The sequence below is a fragment of the Chiroxiphia lanceolata genome, chromosome 3 (genome assembly GCF_009829145.1).
Source record: "Chiroxiphia lanceolata isolate bChiLan1 chromosome 3, bChiLan1.pri, whole genome shotgun sequence".
NCBI lineage: Eukaryota > Metazoa > Chordata > Aves > Passeriformes > Pipridae > Chiroxiphia > Chiroxiphia lanceolata.
The window spans coordinates 28,699,427-28,726,545 of NC_045639.1; the positions used below are offsets into that span (position 1 = coordinate 28,699,427).

General features: G+C 39.5%; 2 protein-coding genes across 5 annotated transcripts in view; one reads left to right on the forward strand and one right to left on the reverse strand.

Moving 5' to 3' along the window:
* Positions 1-13,922, reverse strand: part of BABAM2 (BRISC and BRCA1 A complex member 2) — a 171,436-nt gene extending 157,514 nt beyond the window's left edge. For 2 of the 4 annotated variants that reach the window (XM_032684415.1, XM_032684416.1), the window contains exons 1-2: positions 13,387-13,453; positions 9,858-10,017 (exon numbers count right to left, since the gene is read on the reverse strand). In XM_032684415.1, coding sequence (XP_032540306.1) covers positions 9,858-9,985 — 128 coding nt within the window. In that variant the 5' untranslated portion in view covers positions 9,986-10,017; positions 13,387-13,453. Of the gene's footprint in view, positions 1-9,857; positions 10,018-13,386; positions 13,465-13,830 lie in introns of those variants that run through there. The other 2 variants (XM_032684413.1, XM_032684414.1) reach the window with 2 other exon arrangements.
* The window catches only part of RBKS (ribokinase), a 70,896-nt gene continuing 57,314 nt past the window's right edge, over positions 13,538-27,119 (forward strand). The window contains exon 1 of the mRNA XM_032684417.1: positions 13,538-13,838. Within this exon, the coding sequence (XP_032540308.1) occupies positions 13,789-13,838 (50 nt within the window). The 5' untranslated portion in view covers positions 13,538-13,788. The remainder of the gene's footprint in view (positions 13,839-27,119) is intronic.

Below are 27,119 nucleotides of genomic sequence, written 5' to 3' on the forward strand. Positions count from 1 at the left end.
TAGAGAAGAGTATGAAGGATGGCAGATGCATCCTTTGGATTTACTTCATCTCCCTCCCCTCCTGACAGACTCAAATCCTGCTTCATATTTTCACAACTGCCATTTGATTATCTATTACTTTGCAATGAGTTAGAACCTAATAAGGTCGTATGTTCTGTTTCTAATGTTCACTAACGTGAATTCAACTTCTGAAGAAAGAAGAAAAATCAGACAGGGAACATTTCTACTTTTAAATTACTCTAAATGAGAACCATTCTTCACCAAGTATAAGATTACAGTCAACCACCTGGAGTTTCATATCCTTTCAGTGCTCACAGAAAGAACATACTCACGGAGCAAGTCACAAAAGCTGAGCTATTATAAACGTCAGCTTTAATAAGTCATTTAGCATTGCTCACAACACCGGCTGTAGTAACCATAAGGGCTCCCAACCTATTTTCAAAGTAATTTATTTCACATCATAGTACTGTTTGACTTACTGGAAAATACAATGAATTGGTATCACGAAAAAAACATAGGGACCAAAAGCATAGTCCATGTTTATATATTTTCTCCCTTTAAGAAACTAACCAAACAACAGATGGGTGGCATCCCTGCCCATGACAGGGGGTTGGAACTAGATAACCTTTAAGGTGATGACCTTCCAACCCAAATGATTCCATGATTCTATGCATATTAGAGGGGTCCAGTAATCCTACGTCTTTCCACATTTCCTTCTTAAAATTTTCTTCTAATTGCAGAATTTTAAAGCTTTCTGGTCATGGATCTCTAATGATTTGACTTTGTAATCTTATACTCTCTCAGAAGAAATTTATGTTAATACTACAACCATGAATTTGGTTCTTCAGATATGAAAGTTAGGTCAAGCAAGGATCACCACATTTAGAATGTAACTCCACAGCTTGCAGTCACACATACATTCAAAAGGGCTACTTCAAATTGTGTATATTTATATAAAATACTACAAGACTGGAGACAGAGCAGAAAACCTATGAAAAGATAACACCTAAATACAAATATCAGTAGTTCTCCTATATCTAGAATTATTTTAGATTAATTACAACATTAAAGATATGCAATAGACTAAAAAGACCAACGGAAAAGGAAAATCATAGCTAAAACTACAACAGATCACTATGTGGAATTGCACCTGCAGAAAACAAGCCCCATATAGTTGCATGTTACATGTGCTCCAGGGAACATGGCTCAAGAATCCTTCACCTTTCCCTGTTCTTCTCTAACTATAAACAAGAACAATCCAAACAAGTTTTTCTGTTGAAAAAAGAACTGACCATCTAAAAGAGAGCAGTACTCTGTCATATTTTTGGTTTAAAAATATTATTTCAGTGATGCTTAGGAATCTAGGGTTGATTTTTTTTAGGAAAATGTAAGTTTAGAGGGTCTTATATTTGACTTTTTTTGTCTCTTTACCATAATGGAATTCTGCAATTTCCTTTATGTTACTCAATTTCATTGTGATTCTTTTAACTTACAATATTAAAAATACTCAGTCTTAGTGGTCTAATTTTGCTCTTTCAGCCATATACCAGAGACTACAAAGAAAAGAACCTGTGGCTTACACTGTGGAGTGGTTTGCCTCAGACACATTAATTCCCTTCTCTCAGGAAAGACAAACTAAGTATGTTCCCTTTTACCAACTTTTACTTTGCTATAGATTAGTTAAGAGGTTTACCTTTACCTTATGGACAAAATTTAGTATCTTCAGTAAAAACATCAACTTCAAGAGCAAACCAAACTCTGCTGGTTTATACCTACAGCTCTAAGTATTCTTTTCAGATGCTCACTTTCAGCTAGAGAATAGTTGCTTTGAGGTATGTCTACACCGGGAAGTGCAGTGCCAAGTAAATGCCTAAGCTAAGTATCTCAAGAAACAGATTAATATAGCTCAGGTATAGCATTGCATTGGTAGTGTTATTCTGTTTCCAACTGAATTTGAGACATTAAATGTACACTGCAAATTCAGTGATGGACAGAGTTATCCAAACAGTCAGAAAAATTCATTCCTCTATTAGCCAAAAGAAAGAGCACCATGACTAATGGCTCACTAGGTCCCAAAGTATTTATAAGGGTCCATTTAAAAGAGCAGCAATGAAGAGATGTCAACTTAAATGCCAACAGGAGATATTCTTACAACAATGAAAATTCCCTTTCAATTCTTTAATCAGACTTACATAGTGACCAAAGCATTAGAAAAGAAGACCTGTACAGTTTTTTTTATTTCCCACACAGTTATAGAATGACTGTGTAGCCAGAAAACAGTGTACAGATACTGTTTTAAAAAATTAATGGTTTTCTTCCTTCATTATCACTGACTCACAGAGGTAGTCAGAAGTAGTTTACAGAAGTATTCCCATGGATTTCTGTTGGCTGTAAAATAAATGTAGCAGAATCAAATCTTCAACACTACTGCATACCAGTCTGTCAAGACAAAGCCTCTGATCATCTGCTATGCTTTTAAAGCCCCTAAACCCATCAGACCATGTCTGCAAAAACAAAAAATTGTCATATTTTGTCTCAGCTTCATCACAAGTGTACATTAGCTATTTAATGTTGTGCCATGTATGCACATACGCATATGAGAGTCAGGCATACAAGAAGTATAATTGCATATGTAAGAGTGGAAGAATTTACCAGCCAGCTATCCAAGAATATACACTTCTCTACTAAGAGAAGAATAAAAAATTAAAAGCCAGTTGTTCTCATCTTCTGGTGAAACGTAATATGCAACCAAGATGCATGGTATTCTAGAGATCTGTCCAGATCACATTAAATAAATGTTGCATCTGTGTGATGCAACGGTCTGGAAACAAAGAAATTGGACCAGGTACCAACTATTAGATTTTTAGTTGTCTTAACGACAAAAAATTTAGTCTTAAGAATTTCTTCTCCTGCAGTGACGCACAACACAAAGAAGTAACACAGACATCCGCTACAACAGAAGAAAGACCTGGACAGAAACCTACAATAACATAAGCCCAGTTTTTCAGTGAACTTCCAAGACACAGATAGCAAAACCACACATTTAAACACTTGCGAAGGTACATCGTTCCAACGGCATTTGGCACACTCATACGTACTACATCATGTGATCCATTCTTTAAACAAATCAGAAAAGAAACAGTTGTCACCTGTATAAAGTACTTTCTTCTAATTTTTATTAAAGCATAAAAAAACTGGTAGCCATGACGTTCACTTTTTTCAAGGGCAGACAAGAGGAAGTTACTCACTGTCCCAATCCAAAAATACCAGCAAAGACATATTGTGCAGTATTCAAATTGAAGAAATCTCAGGAAAATGTATGTAGGCTTTCAAACAAGAGCCCAAGTTACCTCAATTATATAATGCTACCCTTACTTCTTAAAATCCTTTCTTTACTCATAGCATTTGAAACTTGCAAACACATCCATGTTTTTTTCTGAAATACTTCAAGCACCTTATTTAAAACTGGTGTAAAAAGAATGCCAGACTTTGTGGAGAATATTTACAAAACCATTACCAAATGTATACGGTACACTTAGATCTTTTAGCAGACAGACATTTTGCCTTTGTTTTCTCAACATTCAGAAACAAATGCAGGAGAGCACAACCTTGGAGACAGTCAGTCTTTCTGGACCAGCACATTAAAATTGCTGTTTGAATTCCAAGTGCTGCTCCACAGCACCAGCTCTCTCAAACTGTCCCATCAGAGCTTCAGCCTTTTAAATTTTACTTGAATTACAAGCTTCCAGTAGAAAGATTCTATGCAGTGAAGAAATTTATTTGTTGTCAGAAACTGGAATGAAATGACCTACTCTGTGAAAAAGTAATAGATTATGACTTATCCAATATAGCTAAGGACTACAGGACTCATAAGACCACACTTCTGGAAACTGCCACCTCCTTTGAAGTACACATTTTGAGCAAAACACAATTATTTTAAAAAACCTTTTCACAGTAATTGTGTTCAGAACAGTCAGATTCATTAAATTTCATACATAAACAAAATCTATGTTAAAAAACCCTACCTACAGACATCAATGTGAGTGATGAATGTGAACCTTACTCAAGTAACTGAAGTAGAATCTTTAAATTAAACGAAAGCAAAAGATCAAGCAAAAGCTTTAAATAACTGCTACAGTATTGTAACAGTATTTCACAGCTAAGTCCAACATTATTTCCCAAAATACGCACATAAAAATGCATATTTATTTTAAAAAGGGAAATGCCCAAAAGAAAGGGAAATACCAAAGCATATTGCAGTCTGCTTGATAACACAAAAAAGTAAATCATCATTGCTCACTAGGAAGCCAGGCAATGAAGTTATAAATATCTTATTACAGCTTCATAGTGATTTTGTATGTAAAAATCTACTCCAGAGAGAATTACATTCTTTTGACCACTCTTCATACAGGTTTCTTTCAGGATCATAACTAATTGTACACATAGTTCAGTATCAACCAGAGAGACAGAAATCAATAGCAAATCAGACATATGCATGACCAGAATACCAACATCAACATGGTTTACTACAAACCAGTTATATAAAAATTCCACAATTAATCTCCTCATAAGTATGGAATAAGTATAACCAAATAAGTATTGAATTTAAAATTTTGTTATGAGTGGGTATCTAAAAAAAATGGAATCCTAATATATGCGGCCTTAAATCACTGTATTCATTTTGAAATTTTGCCTGGTGGAACACATCAAAGTAATTTAAAAAACAAAATCAAGTTTGTTGAGTAAGAATAGGCTTGCAGCATAATTTGAAGCCGAAGCATGGGCCCCGACGAACAGCTGTAGGGAAAAAAAAGAGTTCTCAAAGGCAATGACCACCACAGTGATGTTTTTCACTCTTGTAACGCGCCATAGGAAAAGCAGCAGTCTCTTAAATAACTGGATTCTACATTATACAACAATTAAACACCCTTCACATAGGAAAATGTCCTCTATTTCTAAATCTACATAATAATCACTTTTCCCTATTCAACATCTTTCCCATGATTATATGTGTAAATGTTAAGAGAAATGCCTCAGCCACAGTTCAGTTGGTTATGAGTAGATTTTAATATCTAATTAAGATGGGTCATTATTTCAAAGAGACACCAGTGGAGATTAACTGGATGATACAATATATGGCATTGACTCAACTGGCAGCAGTATTTTCTTTGGGTCTAGAACAAAGTAATATCCTATTCAAGAGTTCAAAATGCTTTGATCCACTCTGTCATCTCAAAGAAGGTCTTTTATTAATGCAACAGAGATGCCTGCCAGGGGTTTCTTATCACCGGAATCAATGCTGCTGCAGGTGCTATATTTCAGATGCAACTTAACACTCCAGTTCTACTTTTGTTCACTGTGGAGCCCTTTTTACAAGAAGACTTGGCCACCTGACTTTTTACTACTATTTCTGTTGAAGAGTTTACTTCTTCCTTCCCATGTCATATTGCTGAACTCAGTTCAGGGGTACTCACATTTCTTTACTCACTCTGCATCAGCAGTGGCCATATAAATCCCATAAACAGGACTTGGTCCTGAATGTCCTACTCATAGATGTAAATGTATGTAAGTGTCTGATGAGATTGGTACTGTCTAATAAGTTTGTAAAACACACAGACATTATGGAACTGTAACGTATTATTATAAAACATTTACATACTTAAAGACTGCAAAACAATAGGATTTCCTTACTATGACATATTTCCCTCCCACACTTGCAAGCAAAGCAAATTAACATATCATCATAGTTCATACTCTTAATCTAACATCAGCTCTTTAATACAGTTTATAAAACACAACAAAACTAAGTTGTCAGTCTCAGCAATAAGTCAGAATAAGTACAAAACAAGTTCCTTACTAAAATCATCTGACATATGATTTGACTTTTGAAATAATTATAGAACTAATATGTTAGCCATTTGCAAATCAAAATCAACTGACATGATAGGCTAAAATCTGGAGCTTGATTTTGTACTGGTGAAATAAAAAGGAAATTCTTTCCACTTTTGAGAATGTCAAAACCAAGGCTCTGAATGGGCAAGGCCTTAGAGATACTACTGTATTCAGTATGTTACCATTAATTCCTGTTAACCACGGCTTCAGTTTCTAAAACCTGAGAAATGAGAATGGATGGACCATCAGTCTGGACATTTTGTTTTGGTATACGTTGTAAAGCATTGGTTCGTCAGGGAACAGTACCTCATAGTTCCCTATAAGAGTAATAGTGTAGTACATGACAGTGAAGCAGCCATGCAGCTGGCAGGTCCTTAAGCTTACAGATACTTCTGTTTTCAAAGTTAATAGCTATTGAGACATTTACCTTAAGTATTTTAACATTTTAAAGGTTACAGTAAGATTGTATTTATTTATTCTTAAAAATCTTCCACACAACACATCAGTTAAAGCATAAAATACCTGCACATTCTGTAATAAACTCAGGCTAGGCCAGAGCCTTTACAGTATAAAGGAGGGCGTGTACAACTCCTTTCATGTGTCAATAAATGTACAATCACTATGCAAAAGCAAAGTTTCTGAACAAATAGTACTTCTAAAATGGTCATATTCATTTGAGATCAAGAATTGCCTTTTATTTGACTTCAAACATTTAACCTCTTCGTCAGCTGCCTGTTCTGCTTTTTAAGTTGAAAGCCTGATTTCAACCCATTGAAACTAAAGGGAATTTTGCAATTAATGTTCTGTACCTCATCTCCATTTCTCTAACAACAGTTGTCCTCATTTTCCTCCTGTTCAACATCTACGTTTATGTCCAACTTCTATGGTCTCATGCTTCCATCAACGCTGTCTCCGTACAATCCTAAACATCCACTGGTCAGATTATGTGACAAATAGGTCTGTTCTAGAACAGGCAGTGGTTACGAGTATTGAGGCCATGTTGCTGAGAACGCAGCTGCGCTGGGCAGGGCACGTCTCAAGGATGAAGGACCACCGCCTCCCTAAGATCCTGCTCTATGGTGAACTTGCCGCCTGCTGCCACAAGAGAGGAGCCCCGAAGAGAAGATACAAGGACTTCCTGAAACAACATCTCAGCCTTGGCCATATTGATCAACATAACTGGTCTACTCTGGCCTCCAATCGGGAGGTCTGGAGACACACTATGTATAATGCTGCTGCTTCTTTTGAGGAAGCATGCGGGTCGCTCTTGAGGAGAAAAGACAACACAGAAAGAATCACGTCTTGCCAATACCACCTAAGGAGTCTTTCTGCTGTGCCTTTTGCAACCGGACGTGCCTGTCTCGTATTGGTCTCTTTAGCCACCAGTGTGCTTGTAGCAAATGTGGGTAGAGCCCTTCCCAAATATTCGTTCATGAAGCCCAGCCATGATCGTCTCATACTTCTGTTTCTTCATGTGGGTATCAGGTACCTACATTTACCTCTGCTGATTATTTCATCTGCATTGTCATTTTTTCCTTTTAAAAAAGCGTAATGAAAGTGAAAGTACACAGGGGTTTGGATATCCTTGGGATGCAAGGGCAGGGGAGGAGAGTAGACCCATGATCTGCAAGCCATTTTTGAACTCTCAGACCAATGAAGTTTTCCTTTAGAGGCACAAAACAAATTTAAATCTTCTAGCAACACAGTGGGCTGGGGACTTTGCTATTTATCAACTGACATGGGACTCTCAGAAACAGTTTATGGAGAACCAAAGGCTCCCATATCAAAGGTTAAAGACCCCTGAACTACATCTGCAATTATGGAAAGGATTTCCCTCCAATACTGTGATGCATCCATCTTATGTTAAGTAATTTTACACCGTTTACCTGTTCGGTGACATCATAAGGCACTAAATCACAAGAACTTCGTATTTCCACCCTGATGCATAAATTCAAAATTTTCTCATATAAATAAACTAACAATGAATTATTTGTAATAAACAACAAAAATCTTTCCTAAAAACACACATGCATGAAATTTACATTTCAAAGAAATTTCAAGTTATCGCTAATTAATCCTGTCTCAAATAATGTTTTTAAGTAACTTAGCTGTACCAAAAAAAAAAAACCCTTAAAAAAAAATTCTCAACTAAATGCAGAATCTTGATTATCCCAACTCCGTCTCCTAATAATCTCAAGCCAAACAAAGCCCCAACACAAAAATGAGGTTCATTTCTATGTTCCAGAACCAGAAAAAACAATATTGCTAACACATGCAAACAGCTGAGCCTATGTCTTTAAACAAGGTATGAGACAATCTCTGTCAGGTGCTTTACATGTGCGTAGACTCCACATTCAACACAGTGACAATACCATTTGAATCACTGGGTTTGGGTGACAGATGCAGCTGGTGACAGTTTTTAGTTTTTAAAGAATAAAGTCTTGGAAAACACTCAGGATATAACAAAAGTAAGATTTCTTGAGAAGATCATTGGCCAAAAATGTTAGACACCTTTTAAAAGTACCGCTGAAAAGAGTCAGCTAGAAAATACTGCTTTTTATTATTTCAATCTATTTGTTTAAAGGCAGGCAGGCAGTATAAGCATTCAGTGGGCAGAGATCAAAACTCTTACCTACCTCACAACAAATTGATACTTTTACCACCAACTACAGCTGTGTTTTCTCTCTACTTTCTTTGTATTCCTTTCTCTCAAGATTTCAACAGCTCCCATCTCAGCCTTCCTAGAAGACTAGCTCAAGAGTAAGCAAGGTCCAGCGTGAAATGACAGCAGCAGATGCAGAACTGCTCAGCCCGTCTTACATAATTTGCAAGCCTAAATGTCAAGCCAGTCAGTGCTAATTACAAAGTCATGGCTTCTTAGACCTCCAAGTAAATCTGTACTCTGTCACAGAACCTTACAGGGAGGGAATGGTTGCTTTCAAACTAACCGTAGAATTCAAACCTCCTTCCTGAAAAGGCATTATAACCACCAGAAAAGCACCTCCCAAGCTCTCCATGAAACCATAATAAAACAGCCTACAGGAGCATATTAAACAGTTTTCAGTGGAGCTAAATTTTTAACAACAGTAGTTTGTGGTGGTTCTCAAGATCAATTATTGCATTAGCCATCATTTGAAATGGTACACAAAGCAATAGTTTGTACAAAACAGATGACCTGGACACCTTAAGCAAAAGTAATTTCATGCTCTGAGCTCCAGTCTCAAAATAAATACCTGAATCAATGGGTGCTGTTAGATGCTCAGCTCTAAAACAATAAAGCAATTTCTGACACGTCTTATCTCAAGTACTCTTTTATCAGCCACCTTGGGAGTCTCCCCTCTTTGCATGATGCCTAAAGTAAAGTCTACTTTACTTTACCCAGTGTACTATTCATAGAGGTTACACACCTCTGTGTGTAACACAGAAGTCTCTTCATCTTTTTTGAATCCCAAAATTTTATCACTACTTGAAAGCTAATCTGAACCCTTCTAGAACTAAAAATAAAAGAAGGAGCTTGGCCTATTTCAAACACTTGGCCCTATAGCCACGTGATATACTGAAGTTGAGGGAAGTCAGATAAAAGAAAGGGTGGGGGGTTTTTTCTGTTTTGGCATATTCATGCCTACAGGTAAGGTCATACAAATTTATCTTCAATTTTTAAACTACAAAGAAGATCGAGTAAGCAAGTGGTAAACAACAGGAAAAAATGTTTATAACTATCTCCCTGCTGAAAACCAGCACTATCAAGTGGCAGCGATGAAAGTGTTTTAACAAGATTATTATTGCCAACAATATGACAAATTAAGTCTCCCAAACTAAAAAACGGTAGTAAGACAAAAAGTAATGTAGCTGGAATGTCAGCTCCAGCTATATTCGAAGAGCTTAAATGAACCTAATAAAATCCAGTTCTGAAAAGACATCTCAACTGTGAGGGACTGGGTATTCTTCTTGGACAAGGAACTCACCCAGATTTCAAGTCTGTAATCCGTAAACAATTAGTAGCATCCAGTCCTACTTTTCCATTTCTGACCACACTGGAAATGAAGGGCGAGAGCGCTGGAGAAATTCTGTTCAAGGCAACTTCAGGTGACATTTTAGTACGTTCCTCCTTCCTTTTGTCTTGAGCTGCAAAGGGACGGCAAAGGAAAAAAATAAAATCCAAAAATAGCCTACTTATTTGATGTAAATTCACACGTACTCTGCAAACATCAAAAGAAAAAAAAAAGCCAAGCACACAAAGTCTACAAGTAACCACTAAGTGTGCACAGGTTTATAAACTAAAAATAAGAACAGGTAGGTTTTTTTCCTCCTATCTCTGCAGTATTCAGTGAAGCCCGTTTATTCAATATCAACATAAACCCAGAATTATGTCCTAGGCTCCTGTAATTAAGGTCCTATCCCTCTGAGAAAGAGAAAAATAACTGAGGGTCACCCTGACAGTTTACAATCTAGACCTCCTTGTGGGCATTTCCATTAGGTCTGTAATTGACAAGCCACATTTCCTCTGCTTCCACTGAAATCAATGGGACTTAAAATAATTGCAATGGGCCCAAGGGTTTGATTATTTTTCTGTATTCTCACGTGCAATTTCTAATAGCACTAGTGTACCCATAACCAGTATTACTTTTACACTGGACTTCATTAGGACTTCGTGATGCCTTTGAAAGGCTAACACTGCTTCTCCTTCAGTGGTATCGCCATACTCTTTGATAAGCATCTTCATCTTCCTTCACATAACAGATCAGGAAGCTGATGTAGACACAATTTAAGCAGTTTTTTCAGAAATACTGCACTTGCGTGACCTTATGATAAATCAGACAGGCCACTAAGTTAGCACCCTTTAAGAACCTGTTGCTTTTTAAGTGAAATGCAGAAACTGAGCATGCACACGTTTTAACTCATGGCACCACAAAAAGACTAGGGGATGTGGACAACAACAGACTGTGGTAAGACAAGTGGGAGAAAAGAAGGGTAACCAAACTATTAAAATGTTAACATATTTTAACATATTTTATCATATTCTTAGGCACAGTTTCATCTGAAAATTAACTGAACTTGGCAGTTTTGGAGAAAATGGCTGTAATATAAACATGCCACATCAGTGGGACAAAAGAGCTCATACTTAAACTCTGACCATTAGAAGATATTTTTTAATTGACAAACAGCAATGCACACTGCATTCACTTTCTTACAAAATGCTGCATATGGACTGTTGTATTAATAAGTGTTCTATAAAGAGAGTGTGAACAACTCATGAGTTGTATGAACAACTCATAATCGCAATTTTCTGTTGTTTCTCACACTCAGTTTACAAGTATTAGTTAGTAACTACGGGATATTCTACAAACTAATAGTCTTCTGTAACTGGGAGCAACATTAATTTCACATTCTATTTCACATTCTATTCTCATGAAAGTCATTCACACCGAAGCAATACAAAGCAATGCTCAAGAAAGAGTGTTTGTCCTGCTATTTGGAATGTATTTGAATAAAACAAAGGCCAGGCACATTAAGGCAAACAGAAAGACTAATAAAGTAAGACTTCCTAAAAACAGTAATTATCTTTAATACACTGGCTCCAACATTTTATGGCAGCAAAGCTGAAGACTAAGTATCCATGCCCTGGCATATAATGTGTTCTCTTCACAGATATGATTTGCTGTAATTGACAATGGCAACAACTTTGCTTAGCAAACACCTACAGCGACGTAATACATTACCTCTTGTTTGGTACTTTTCAACCAAAAATTACTGCCTACTTACCTTTATGCTTCCCCAGAGGGAGTGAGAGAACACAAGCCCACACTTGACCTATTTCAGTGCAAAGTCCAGTGGCTTACATTGAACTGCTAATAAAGATGAGTTTAAACTAAAACACTTTGCACAAGAGTAGCTAAAACAGGGCACATACTTTAGTCTGCCAGCCCTGCTGTAGGGAAGAGTAATTTCAAGCAGGGGGCAGGTGGGCTCAGGAAGATAAGAACTTAAACCATGACAAAATGCTGAAAAACAAGCTATCCTTTTAGAAATCTTAAACTCATACACAAGGACCTCAGAACTGGTTTTAACACATTTTAAGGGGACTGTGTCATGACAACGAAGTTGTGAGACATAAGAGATACACATGGTAGCCACAGTTGAACAGATGCACCTTCCAAAATGAACTGCAGAATGAGATTCCTTATCTTTTTGTTAATAAAATTTACAGATATTGTCAAAACAAGATATAAATTACTGTTAGGCATTTTTGCTGATTTTTTTGTATCTTTTTTTTAACCACAATACCTTCTATATAATAAACCATATCAGTTAAACTAATTTATTTTGTAAACAAAGGGCTTTATAAACTAGAACACAATTTGTACCATTTTCCTAAGTTTCAGATGCCATATACATTTTTTTTCTCCCTAGCTTAAGTTTCCCACAGTACTGGAAACCAAACACCAACAAACTCAAAGGAATTAACAAAAACAAAATTCACTGGACTGTTTCCCTTCCAAAACAAAGCATTTGAAAGAAGGAAACAAAACTAGTAGTTGAATCCTTTTAGATTCAGTTGGCTGAATAACTTCAGGCCAACGTTACATATGCCTCAAAGTAACCATGGGGTTCCAGGCACTGCTTCAGGCACTGGACAGTGCCTGGATGACAGATAAGTCTGTCCCTCCACCCCCGGCAACAGCATTATGGGCATTTAGTGAAGCTTTAAGGCGGCAAAGGCTAATACTGTGATGGAGGCCCGGGAGTGCGAGGGGACCTTTCCTGTCTGACCCTCTTGGCGTGGCCGTCGGCAACGTGGTTGTGTGGTTTTCACTTTGGGGGTGGCAGGAACGGGTGTTTGGGTGTGGGTGGGGAAAGGAGGGGACCCACCACCACCAGCACCTCCCGCTGCTGTGCTCGAACGCACGCACGGAATGTTCCCAGCAACGTGGATCTGCGGGGTCCTAGTACACCCCTGAGCTCCCTCAGCCCTGGAACGGGAGAACGCTCAGAATCCAAGGTGGGTCAGGCTGGAAGGGACCACAGTGCGTCACCTGGTCCAACCTCCCGACTCAGACAGGGTCATCCTAGAGCACACTGCACAGGACTGCATCCAGATGGTTCCTGAATTCCAGAGAGGGAGACCCCACACCCTCTCTGGACAGCCTGTCCTGGTGCGCAGTCACCGGCACAGTAAAGAAGCTCTTCCTCATATTCAGTTGGAACTTCCTGCGTTCCCGTTTCTCTCCGGGCTGGCCCTGGCCCAGCCCAGCCCAGCCCAGCCCCACTCCCTCCCCAGCCGGGGCCGCCCCGTGCGAAGGCAGCAGGGCCACCACCCGCGGCGCTGCGCCCGCCCCGCCCCACCCCAGCGCCGCTGTTTACACCGGCCTCCGCCGACTCTGGGTCAGCTCCTCCCGGCGCCAGATCCCATCTCGCCCGCTTCTGCCCCAGGAGGGGCAGGAGCGCTGCTCCCTCCCCCCGTGCCCGTCCCCCTCGCCCCGGCCCCGCCATTACCTACGGCGGCCGGAACTCGCCGCTTGGCAACGGCGTGCGCGCCCCCGCTCCCGCCGTGCGCGCCCCCGCCCCGCCGCGCGCTGTGCGCGCCGCCGCTCCCCCCACGCCGCCGCCGCCGCCGTCCCCGCCCGGGCCGGAGGGGTCTTCGCAGGCCCCGATAGTGGTGGCTGCCGCAAGTGCCTGCGCGGGCTGTCTGGCGGCTCGGCCGCGGCCGGAGCGGGGCAGGGGAGGCGGGAGGAGGGGGAGCCGCCGTGGCAGCAGGCGCTCGGCAGGGCAACACTGCCGGGCGAAGGCCCCCGCGGGCAGCCCGTCGCCCCTGGCAACGGGCGAAGCGGCGGCGGGGCCGGGCCGGGCCGGGTCGGGGTCAGGGTCCGGGTCAGGGTCCAGGGGCCGCCCGGCGCCATGGCCGCGCAGGTGGTGGTGGTGGGATCCTGCATGACCGACCTGGTCAGGTCAGTACCGCCAGGGGGTTTCCTGCGGCCCTGAGGTCGCGGAGCGCAGGGCGTCGCGGTGCTCGGGGCAGAGCGGGGGCTCCCGGCCGGGCTAGAGCCGGGCGGGCGTCACGTTCCTCCCCAGGCCAGGATGGCAGGGGCGGAGCGCTCGGCCCCGGGCAGAGGGATCCGCGGCTGCGGCCGAGGCGGGGGAGGGACTGCGCACCGAGACGGGCTGTGCAGGGAGCGTGTGGAGTCTCCCTCACGGGAGAGGCACAAGAACGTCTGGACACAATCTTTTGCCATGAGGTCTAGGATGACTCTGCCTGAGCAGGGAGGTTGGACCAGGTGACCCGCTGTGGTCGGTTCCAACCTCACCCACTCTGGGATTCTGTGCAGGGGGGCGGCTAGGCCCGGGTGATGTCAGCCCGCAAATAGTGCTTTGAAAGAAGAGTGTGGGAACGGGGAGAAGTTTGAACGTGTTTGTGCGCTGGAGCTTTGATCAGCTGTCTGTGACTGGAGAGAGGAGAGACTCGGGTTTGTGTTCTCAGCTGTGCCGAGTGGGTCGGCCTTGGCCTGGCCAGGAAAGCAGTGTTTTACAGTAACCTGCACGGGAAACCGTGAACTCTGAGACTTATTACCAGCAGAGTAGTCTGACACGATTTTGTGGAAGTAAATAAAGCTGGTCAACTGTAACACATTTTCAGTTCAAAGCATTTGTCACCACTGGAAAAACGAGAAAGAAACAATGTGACGAAACCGAAGTTAACTCCATGAAACAGTAGGTTGTAAGTTGATTACTTGCAGGCAACATTTTGTGTGACACTTTGAAATGAGATTGGAGGGGGGGAGAGGGAATGCCTCCCAAGCTGGTCATATCCAAACAGATCAAGAAGTGGATATAGGAAGCCCTCAAAAATTTAGCACCTCTGCACCCCAAAGCTGTTTTTCAAATTATTACATCAGTTTTTTAAAGGAATGCCTTAATTTATTTTTATTACTTTTCTGGGCATTTTGCTTTTCAAATTAAGTACTTGGGTCTAATTGTCTTTTTTTTTTTTTTTGTACATAGGTAAGGTCTGGAAACGTCTTCTAAAAATTAAAGCACAGAAGCTCATAAAAGGTCTTGGTTCCTGTAGCCTGGGCTTTATAGTGAATACTAAATATTGGGAGAATTCAAGCAAAATTGCAAGACTTTTCAACGATGCAAATCCTAACCTGAACCAACTGACCTTATCAGTCCCAGTAAACTTCCAAATCAGTCTTTGATTTTCACTATTTTAAACACATCTATTTCTAAACTATATATGCAGACTTGGTTAAAATAGGCTTTAAAAGTTTATGTATCTGGACTGCATCAGCTGGTCCTGCTAGGAATTCTGCAGTAAAAAAGTATCCTCTATCCACAGGCAATTATACCAAAGCCTGTGGGCCAAGAAAGTGCAGAATATGTGATTAGAAGAATATGCTGAGGAGTAAGTACCATTTAGGTATAGACTTGTGTTGCAGAAACGATTAAATCCCTTAAATAATCATAGAACCTGTGTCAGAAAGATTTAATGCTTTATGTAATCTGCAGAACATGATGGCAGCTTTCCAAGAGGAATAGTTGTCTTGTAAGTCAGAGTAAGAACTGTGGAACTGATCTTGACGTTATGTGTGAATGAGCTATCAGATGCTCCTGACGTTGCACTGAAATGTAAAATGTGGTGCTCTAACCTCAAGACGTTCCTTTTCCTGTCTGTTGAAAGTGTGGAGGAAAAAATAATAAAAAAATTCTGACAACTGCAGCTTTGGGCTTTTTTTGACACTTAAACAAACAAACAAGAAAACTCCCTTTTTATTTTTTTTTTTTTGGCTGTAAATTTGATATGATAGGAATGCATCATTCATTTGAAGCCATATTAGCTGGCCACACTGTAACCAGAGATTACAGCGTGGGCTGTAGCGATAGATGCTGTTACACTGAGATTAAGTGGTCAAAGAAAAGCCATTTCATTTTTCAATCAGCTGAGAGGATTTCTTAAATTGTACAAATGCTATCACAAGCATGTATCTGACTCACCATTATTAGCCTCTACTTTAAGGAGCAGTGGAGAGCTTTTTATGTCTGATAAGCTAATTTGCAACAAACAGCTTCATTCTTTCTGTTACTAGCACAGGACTACAAACACTTAGCAAAACAAGAAAAAGAGTGTGTTAAAGTTTAGCTGACAAGAGTTTAAACTGGAAAAAGTCTCCATATAGTACCAGTGTAGACATAGTTTAAATGTATCTTGGGTTACAAAAATCTGTGTAAAATTACCGGAAAGGACTAAGCAGTAGGCTTGGTTGCACCTAGGTGGAACAGGAAACTATAAACAAGTTTTATTAAATGTGGTAAAAACTGTCGGGTTAGGATTAGGATTGGTGCCAGGAGCATAACTCTTGACTGTCTTTGTATCTGGGATTTAGAGGGGGCTGCATATTCTAGATTTAAAGCTAGGGTTCTTTTCAACTGGAATGAAAGAGCATTGGGGGGGGGTTGTGAGTTTATCTGTCATTTGTGCTGTTGTTTCAGTTTGCAAGAGACTTGGATAGCAGTGATCATGTTAAATGCCTATCACTCATCTGGAGGAGCCCGAATGAATTTGTGAGTCGAGCAGAGGAGGTCAGACACATTTTTGGATACATTGTGTTTGATGGGCATACTCACTGCTCAACACTAAAGCCTGTCTTCTTAGAAGATGATATTTTTTGAGACTCTGTAAGAGCTACACAAACTCTGAGTTACTGTGTTGTAACTCAAACTGGTAAAATACCGTGTTGGCCCTTTAAAATACAACCTTGTCCTTCTGTCTGGACAGCTAGAAGCTCAGGGTGTCAGACTTTAAATGTTAAGCATTCCCAGGTCTGTAGAGACAAGGTAGTGAAAAGTTTCAAGCTACCGTTGGACATATGGTAGCCAGATTCACCACTAAAAAAATCAGTGCATAATGGTTTTACTCAGTACAGTAAACTGATGATTTAAAGAAGCGTAACCTCTGTGTGAAATGGAAACATACAGTTTGAAATTTGCTGTATTTTATGTAACGAGTGAGGCAGAAAAGGACAGGGACTTTCTGTTAAAGACAGATATTCAGATTTGATTATTTTGAGAAATAATCAAATTCAGAAGAAAGGGTAGTGTGTCTTAAAATTCTTCTAAAGGGAAGAGGCCCAATGGTTTGCTTTTAAAACACTGTTCTCATTGGAAATTCTTTTCTCATTGTGCTGTAGCGCTGCAGTGGCAGAATGTGGGTTTTCTAAAGTGAACTTCATATGATCAAAACAGCCTCACGTACATACATGCAGTAAACCACACTCTTTTGGCTTAGTAGGACCAGGAACAAAACATATTTGCGGTCACAATCACAATCAACACTTCATTGGCAATAGCAGGCAACAGTAATAGAAAACAAAAACAGCATTATTCTATATGATCTAGATATCAAACCAGATGGGTACTGTCCATAGTATTATTTAAATAATTTCTCCTCTGACTCATATTTGCAGACTGGTCGTGGCATTGGCATTTTAATTCATATTAAATCAGGACAAGACTAAACATATAAACCAATGAGAGCCAGACACACTAAAACAATTACAATAAACAGGAGAAACTTTGGCGTGGCAATGGAAAACAGCACAAGCATAGAACAAAATGTAAGATGGAAAAACAGTCTTCGGATAGTCACAACAACAGCCTTTCAGTTTAACTTAAGAGAATGACACCACAGTCCAAATACTGGAAAACTATATTTGTTAGAATGTTCAGAATTTAAAGAATTTTCTGTGGACCTCTTTCCTGTCATCATGTTGCTTCACTCCGTTTAGGGAGTAGAAGTAAAAGTTCTGCTTCCAGCCTACTGTTGTAACAACCAGCCTTAATAATTATCGTGAGTATTAAACTGATTGACCAAAAGTATTCAGCAGGAGGAGAAAGACAAGGCAGAGAAGGCACTGAGGTACACACAGAGTACTGTGTTGCTAAAGTGGGGCAGACAGCAGTGACAAAAGCACACCCAGTATAAAGATCCCAGACAGACACATCACATCACCTTTGCTAACTGAGCACAACCTCTGCCTGGGCCAAATGGCAAAGGTATCATCTCTAGTGAGATCCTACGTCTTCATCTTAAGTCTCTAGTGGTGGTTATTGTCTGCTGAAGTGCTGAAGTAAATGGCTCATTGGCACATTAGAAATGTCCATGATCCAAAGCTATGTATGCACTTTCTTTTTTAGAAATGTGTTATTTAGAACAACAATTTCAGGAGGTTGTGGTGGGAATATGAAGAGGAATTTTCTTACATTTCTTTTGAGTGATCAGAGGAAATCTCACATATGACTTCATTTTCTTCTTTCCTTTGTTTCCAGATCTCACACATGTTCTCATTTCCACGATTTCTCCTGCACGCACAGTCACCAACTTTTAATGGTTTTGTCTTGTTTTAATATTTTTTCTGCTCTTCAGCTTCTCCTAGCAGCAAAGAGTTCTAGAATCCTTCAAATTCATTTCATTTGTGTTTTTGTTTTTATCTGTAATGCTTCCCCTGCAGCAGCCACTCCTCGTTCTAGTCAATCTGCCATTGCCAGCAGCATGGGAAAGCACAACTGTGAAGGAATACAAGCTTAGTCCAGTTGAGGAAATTAATCTTCTGGATTCAGAGAAAGGCATCAAGGCATGAGAGAATGTGTCATCTGTGAACTGTTTCATTTATGTAAAGGTGAAAAATCTGGGCTTGATTTCAGAGCCAGTGCTGTCTGCCCCTTGTCTTCTTTTCTGACCTAGCAAAGTCTGGGTGCGTAGTAAACGCTGGATGCACAGGCTCAGCATTTTGAAATTCTGCTCTGATTTTGGAGGACCTAAATGTGGTTTAGAGAAACTTCTCTTTACCTTCTCTTGCATAGCAGGAAGAAAGTTGTGTCTTGGGGCCCCAAAAAGAAAAATGGGATAAGAATCAAGTTGATGAAATCTTCAGTAATGGCATTCACTAAGAAAATTGTCTTCTGTGCATATACAGCTTTTGAATATCTCTAGTGGCCGAGACACTGCTGATGTGGGGCCTGATCCAAGCTCATTCATGTCAAAGAAGCTTTTCACTGCTGTAAACTGAAATTAGATTGTTGTCCCCCAGCAAAATCTGAGTGATGGTTTATTTTAGGGTGAGACATAGTTTAATGTTCTGGCATGTTAAAAGTATTTGGTGTTATACTCCACACCTGAAAAGCTTCCAACAAAGTTCTTCTAACAAAAAATGACAAAATATTGAAGAGGGAAACGAAGGGAAAATATCTGCTTGGGCGCTTTTTAAATTAACACAAAATAACTAGGGCAAGGCCACCAGGGCCTTTTTTTAACCCATTACAAGAGCTGCATTTGCAACTAAGGTTATGAACCCCAAGCGAGAGACAGTGCACCATTGATCCCAGCTGGCACCTTCTGAAAGAAACTGTTGTTTGTGCCACAGAGGATGCTGTGGGCCCTCTCTGAGAAGGACTGGTGGTACTAGAACACCTGCTCAGCCCTTGTCTTTGGCTCTTATCCGTGAAAACTTTTTTTTTTCCTCCCCTTACTAAATGGAAATGGAGGAAGTTTTAAAAGTCTCGGGAAATATGAATGTGAATTAGGTCACACAATGTCTTTCAAGTTAAGTGCAAAAAAAAGTGTTGCTTTCTGGATTCTCTTTAATTGAAATGTCCCTGCCCTTTCATTTGGTGCCTTCATTTTGTGTCCTACTCTACTGTCTACTGTAATTAGGCACTGTCTTTTCTTCCAGAGGCAATTCCATTTCAGCAGTAACTAATATGCCTCTTGTTCTTTAGACTTGTTTATCTAGTTAAGTTTTAATAGTATGTATTTAGTAGTGATTTTGAGCTAAAGAATACCCTTTGTGGTACTACAGTCAGGCCTGTACTACGTGAGTGCCATAGGTGAAGTAATTTCTTTGGCTTCCCAGTCACCAAGAGTAGCACTATTTGCCCTACTGTACATTGGAAAACAATTTAGAGTTTGAGGACAGGAAGAAGGGCAGTTTGCTCTGTAAAAAGATAGGGAAAAGGTAAAGAGAATTGGAGGAAGGTGTTAAAAATGGCAAAGGTGGTAGGAAAGACCTAAGGTTTTACTGCAGAAAGTGTGAAGAGTCTGTGGAGTCAAAGTTGAGATAAAAGGCAGGAAAACTACAGTCCTAACAGTGACAGGTCCCCTGCTGTCCAAAGGCGCCTTGTTTCTTCCTTCGCTTTCTGTCAGCTCTTCCTACCTGCTTGCTTACTGCAATTTTCTCACATGGCTGCATGGCAAGGACCAGGGAAAAGCTCTGTTTTAGTCCTGCTATCTTCTCCCAGCACCAGCATTTTGGAAGATATGGCACTGAGTAAGGCCTCTGTTACCTCCTCCTTCCCATGAACGAGTTCCCAGCTGTCTGCTTCTGTTCCTACCAGCTGCAGTGTCTGGTCTGTTTGAGTTTGTAAATTGCTTTGAGATCCTTCAAGATGAAAGGTTCTACTTAAGTGAGATCATTATCGCCTTCTACATTTCTCCACACCCTGTTCTTGGTTCAAGCTTCTTGTCTCATCTCAATTTGGGGTCCAGCACAGTGCTCAACATTCCCAGCTCATGGCAACACAAAACTTACACACAAATTTCAGCTTCCAATGCTTGAGTTGCTTGATGCCTCTCAGAGTACTTCAGAGCTGAAGGTTAAATATATGTATTTTCCTGAGCCAATGCCAAAATGCTTAGCACTTGCCACACTGAGATTGTACTTCTGCATTTGTGTCTGACTTCATCCTATTTTGTGTGCTTCAAGAGACTGTGGAGTTCTCTTCCTCCCACTTCTGAAGTACTTACTCATTCTAGGAAGCATTCCAGCTACAATGTTGTTTTGAGATCCTACATTGTATTCTTATAGCCCTACTTTGTTCATGTTCTTGTGGTTAAACTGTAAGCCTGTCAGGGCAGGGATTTTTCACTCCTCTCTGGTGTAGTGAACTTACAAAGGGGAACCCTGACAGGAGTTCAGAGAGCTCTCTGTTCAAAGACTCATAAGCAGTAACACAGTGTTTGGGCAGGAGAACCCTTTTTCTGTTCAACTGCAAGTCTAGTTGTCGTCTTCATCTTCCATATTTTAATTGGCTAGTGAGAGAGTTTTTCACTGTATAGTATCTATGTGTTTTTATTCCCTATGTCATTCACATTCCAGTGAAATTTCCCTCTTTCCTATGAAAGTGAGGTCATCTTAAACCTGTGTTTATGATACTGCAGTCATTTCCATGGCAGTAGACTATGATATCATCAGTGGAGGATTATGCCTTTCCTATGTGTGTTAGCAATTAAAAATTATGGTTTGTGAGATAAAACTAGTGTTTACCAAGCTTTTAGGTTTAGTCCATGTCAAGCTGGGAAACTATTGCTTAATTCTCTAGAGAGCTCACTTGGGTAATGGAGTAAATGAATCTAGAAACATTTTGATCCTAGCAGGTGATATGTTTTTGGGGTGTATTTTCCTAGTGGGAGAAGAAAATCAGCTACTCCATCTTGTGTTGTCTCGCCTGGCAAAGAACACTTGTCTGAAACCCTGTGGCACTCCTTATGGTTTTGTTATTCAGGGCTACTTAAATGCTTGACTTAAAGATTCACAAAATTGCCAATTTTCTCATTAGGCTGGCATTTTTCACCTTTGGAGGTCAGTAAGCTATTAGACACTACCCACAAAAGGAAAATCACGTGATCATAAGTCTTTTCATCTTTTTAATGGGTGTCCTATTTGCCAGCTATCAGTAACTGAATCTCTTTGTTCAACCTTCCTAAGGATGTACATGCTTTCTAATGGGTTGCTGACAGCAGAGTCCAGTTTCAACACCGTGATGGCAAAAGAAAATTCATCCATTTAAGATATAGTGTCCAGTGCTAGAACAGTTGCTAATGCTGCAAGATGAGAACGGTGGATTTACAACATAATTTACTTCATCCCTTCAAATACTTAACAATTTTTAAGCCAAGAAAGTAGACTTTCCTAAACAAGAGTGAAGAGAAAGGGGAAAGACATCAGATGAAAATTCACAGAGAAAGAACATTGTCCATCAACGTATTGCCACATGAGACAAAATGTATAATACTTTTTTATTAATGTACTTTTATTTCAGAAATACATTACACCTCTGCACATTTCAGCCTGTTTTACCACCTAACAGGACTGAACTCTCATAAAATATCTGTTCAATCAATCTGGGTAAGACCATTAGGAAAAAAAATGTCGAAATAATGTACCCTGAGTGTGTATTAGGACTTGCATGTGTCCAGTTTCACAGAAAGTCTAGGATGTGAAAGCGTTCTTCCCAAAATTATTACCATGTTAGTGACTACAGTGGAAAGAAATTCCATTTCCCATAGTCATTTGCAAATGGAATCAGGGTGGAATAAAAAGACAGATAGACAAAATTACTATATGTAGTTTTTGGAAACTGAGATTACTAATGCTGTAACAGTCCTGGTCCTTATATCAGGTGAAGTTACAGCACCTCCTGAGTGTGCAGCTTCCCCATTGTTCTGCGTTCGGGCTGAGGCTTCATCTGTCCTTGGAAAACCCAGAGTGATACCTCTCTTGGAAGAAAATGAAAAGTCAGGAAACACTAACGTTATGATCAGGGAAGAGGCTGTTAGGATAAAAGCTTATTTACCAATTGCCCAATATCAACATGTGGAGTAAGAGGGTTGTGTTCATTTCCACTACAGAAAGATGACATTTTATCTCAAGAATGCACTGTAGGATATGGCCACAGCTTCACATTGTAACATCCCACTTTACGGATAGAACAACTGCCGCCTTTTGCTCTCTGTAGGGTTCTTAGGCATCTGAGCAGTTCCAAGTAAATAGCATGCAAAATGGCAATCCACGGAGCACTGGCATGGTCAGTACTCCAGGGTATTCCTTGGGCTTCTGCTGTATCCCAATGACACAGATGGAATATTATGTCATGAATGTATCTATAATTTCTAGCCCCAAGGAATGCTATTACCATGTAACTCCCACAGTTTTTTTATTGATTTGGTTATTTTCCTGCTATTGCTGGAAATTCTTTTTGACTATTTAAAATAAAGCATCTCTTGCTTTTTCAATCTGGAGGTGTTTGACGCACAAGAGTCTGTACAGCCAAATGGGAATTTGTCTAAAGGAACTCCTTTGAAAGTATTTGTCACAATAAGAAATTGTTAGGCACTGTATTTTAACACCCAACACTGAGGATATTGTATTTTCTCCTCCTTTGTGAGCAACAGAATGGTATGATTAATAGTTCTGTCTTGTTAATGAATTACTTACTGGCTGTACTGTTAATGGAAATAACCATTTTCCTAGATTCATTTCTAGACGTAAATGTCTTTGGGTGAATTTCAGTACTCTTGACAGTAAAGAGCTGCTGGCACAAATCAAAAGCTGCAATAAAAATCGTACAGAGTCAATGGTAACAAATCTGTGTAAAAACGCTCTGGGAAGGTATATATATTATGTTGCCTCTAGGAGCTGTCTGAGCTGTTCTTTCCAAAGGAGCTTACCAGTAAGGTTTTGTTTGCTTGTTTTATATGGCTCCAGTTGTTAGCTCCTATATCAAGCTGCAGTAAGTTATTTGGTGCTGACATCCTGACTCCCTTAAGGATCCTTTTATCATATACTTTGAGCCTGAAGAAAATACAAAATTATTTTTCACTAGTATGCTGCCTAAGTAGGTGCAGCTTTATAGAACACGTTGATCTTTGTGACAACTAATTATAAAATAAGAAGGTGGTAATGTTCCTGAATATATCAGTGTGTTCTCTTCTGTGTTTTATTCTCGTTTCCATTTCTGAATTTAGTCTATTTTTCTCCTTTTTTCCTGTACTAGATTACTGGCGTGTCATCCCTGAACCATGAAATTTCCCCTTAGTTACCTTCTCCTCTTCTTGTTGTCTTTCTACATGACATTCTTACAGTGTACTTCTCATCTGAATTGGTCTTTTCCTGCCTCTCATCTCTCAAAAGATAACTTCTGCTTTCAAAGAATCATAACTCTGTTTCATGACTTTATTCTATCCATCACTTGCTGTACTTCCTATGTTCTTTCAGACCCCTGTTTGTAGAAAATGCATAAACCTTGGCAGTATAAACAACAGAAAGAAAAAAACTTTGGTCAGACCTGAAAATAAAGGATAAGCAAGTTCAGTACTCATGTGGAAAGACAGGCATTTTCCATGTTCTTAGCTGTAATGAGAGTGAATATACCTTCTTTCTAATTGTCCGATCCTGCTAGTATTATTCATGGGGAATATCCTGTTAGTATTGTTCAATCGTTTTTAAAATACATTTTCTTTCTTTTTTTTTCCCAGAAAAGGCAAAGTAAAAAATGACCGGTTGGGAAAAAGCAGCGTTTTTTGTGGAACTCATATTACTCCATATAGAGGCAGCAAAAAGAGCAGATTCTTCTTCAGTTTTTACTCCCTGTTGCTCATTAAATTCTGTGCTTTAATGGAGACGTAGGAGTTGTCCATTGGTAGGCATCAGAATCCAGGATTATACAGAATTACACCTTTCTTTCTGGTATTTAAGGATCTAGTTTTCCCAAGAGAACTTAAATCACGAAAAAGGTAAAGGTACTTACCTAGAGGAGATTCCAACCTGTCCCAGCAGACTTAACCTTGGCCAGCGAAGCCCAGGCACCCCCCCCCACACCCTGCACATTCTCATCTTTGCCCTACAAGCCTTAATGTTACTGTAATCTAAGATTTTATTTGATGCCTCTATAATTAGATTGAACTTCAGAGAACAATTTTTATATCAGTGAATCAGCAGCAAGATAGTTTCAAAGTAAAAACTTGACCAAAAATTTAGCCCTGAAGTGGTCAGGCAGTTGGACTTGATGGTAGTTGTAGGTCCCTTCCAACTGAACTATTCTATTCTATTCCCATATAATAAATATAAATATATTTAAATATATTTATTGCATTTATTATCTATGATGCACTGATTAAGTGTACGTAAACAAAGTATTGTTTTGATTACACTTTTAATTCATGACCCATATGGATTCTGTAAGAAGCACTATACTTACAAACTTGATGAAAGATATCATACCTGTCAAAATTCCTGTGCTTTTAGAACAGCATCTTATTGAAAAAAATTGTTAATATTTGGACCGCAGTGTTACTTTGTCTTGACGACTGTGTAGTGAGAGCACATCTATGATGTTGCTCCTAATATTATAATTTATAAAGCACAATGTGCTTGCGTGCAAAATGCCAGTACTTAATGGCGTAGGGAGATTATTTTTATTTTTTACCTGTAAAAGATGGACAGCAAGATTTTGTATGGTAGGTAGGCTGTTTTCTGTATGAGAGCAAAGCAGAAGCACAGATCACTTTGTTGATTTACCAGTATATAAAAAAATCATGATGACAAGAACAAGGACCCTGTGGCCTATTGAATCAACCATGTTATTTCCACTTTGTTTTTGTTGTCTGATAAATCCTTTTTTTAGGAGGTATAGAAAAGATTAATGTTCACATGTCTTGTTTATCTTAATCTATCCTTGGGCATATAAAGATTGGTCTTTGCTTGGGTTGCAAAGGTTGTTTTGTTTTATATTGGGTTTCTTTTCTACTTTAGCCCTGGTATTTCATCATGATACAATGTTCTGCTCAGCACAGGAACTGTAGGCAGCCTGCTTCAGTCCTGGGTGAGCACAGTGTGTTTCAGAGACAGTGTATTCTAACATTGCCATCAGATTGCATTGAAAATAATTATGTAACTGCCATTCCAAAAATAATGTAATCGAGAGACATCAATGAAGAACAACGTGGGAGGCAAATAAAGCTAGAGAGTAGCAATTCTGAAAATTTCCACAATCTTTCTTAAATACAAACCAGATGTTTGCTAAGAATGATGGAATGTTTGCTGAGACTTAAATATCTGAAGATAGCTTTATTTTTGTTTGAGTTTTTAAACCTCTTTAGACCTTCAGCTTCAGAATTAAACATTCCACAGATTATGAATTCATCGATGTTGTGCCCACCTTTTCCCCAAATTTAACTGCTGATGGTGTGAGGAATTATTACAGGTTTGTTGTTCCATGAGAAAGCTTTTTACTTTTGGTAATTAGTCAAATAAATAACTTCACTGAGTTGAAGATTTCATATTCGTAATATAATTCAGGAATTTTGATGTCCTGGTGATATCATAACTTCACTGAAATGCAGGACAGTGCACTACCGTAAATGCTTCAGGGCATTCATCTGGATGCCTTTATATTTGTTTTATCTTTTAATATCTGGGAGGGTAACATTTGATTCTGCACAAAGGGTCAACAAAAATGTTTGTTGAAGTTCTTACAGTGCTGTGGACGTCTCATTCTATGTGTTACAGGTTTCACTCTTTTTAAATTGAGATTGTGATTGCACATATAAGAAGATATGACCCTTATGACCCTCCTACATCTTGTTACAGCCATTCATTTAATTTTCTACCTTGCTAGAGATTTTCTACAGTTATTTACGTACTCAGTAATGTGATCTACAAAACCATTTGTCTATTAAAATATATATATATTTGTGTTTCATAAAATACGTATTTTCTTCATGGAAAAACTGACTGAACAGATTCCTGCTGCTTTGCACCAATTCATCATTCACTTTTTGTGTTGTGGTGACAAACTGTATTTGATGTAGAACAGGTTTAAAAAAACCCCTCTGAATGGGTGATGGGGTAAAACTTTTGGATCTCACTGTTCTTCGGCACTGTCCTGCAAAAAAGGCTTCTCATTAAGCATCAATTATTGTGCCTGATACCAGCTTGGGTAGTGTTTCTACAGTGTTCATTACTGTGGGCTAGACAGAGAAGCCAGACTATCAAACATCCAAGCAGTAAGCAAGTATTTTAATTGTCTGAAAAGTTTTTTTGTTTTTTTTTTTTTTTGTTTAAAGAAAACCTTGTCATGTTCAGGGACATAGGAGGAAGATTTTCTATGATTTGTAGTTGGTTTTCAGTCATTAAAGATCTGAAGGGAGGCTACGAACCTAGAACCAGATTGCTCCATGCTTAAACCAAGCTGTAGTTAACTAAATTCCTGAGGTAATCTTTTTAGAAATCTTGGAAGTTTTCTACTTTACAATAGGATGGTTTAGTGGATGATTAAAAGGGGTGAAAACATAAATGAGTCAAGAACATCAGATTTTGAAAAGATTGTGGTCTTTTTGCCTGTGTGTTATGGATACTTTCCCATAGCACATGTTCAAATCTTCAAAATGAAGCTAGACA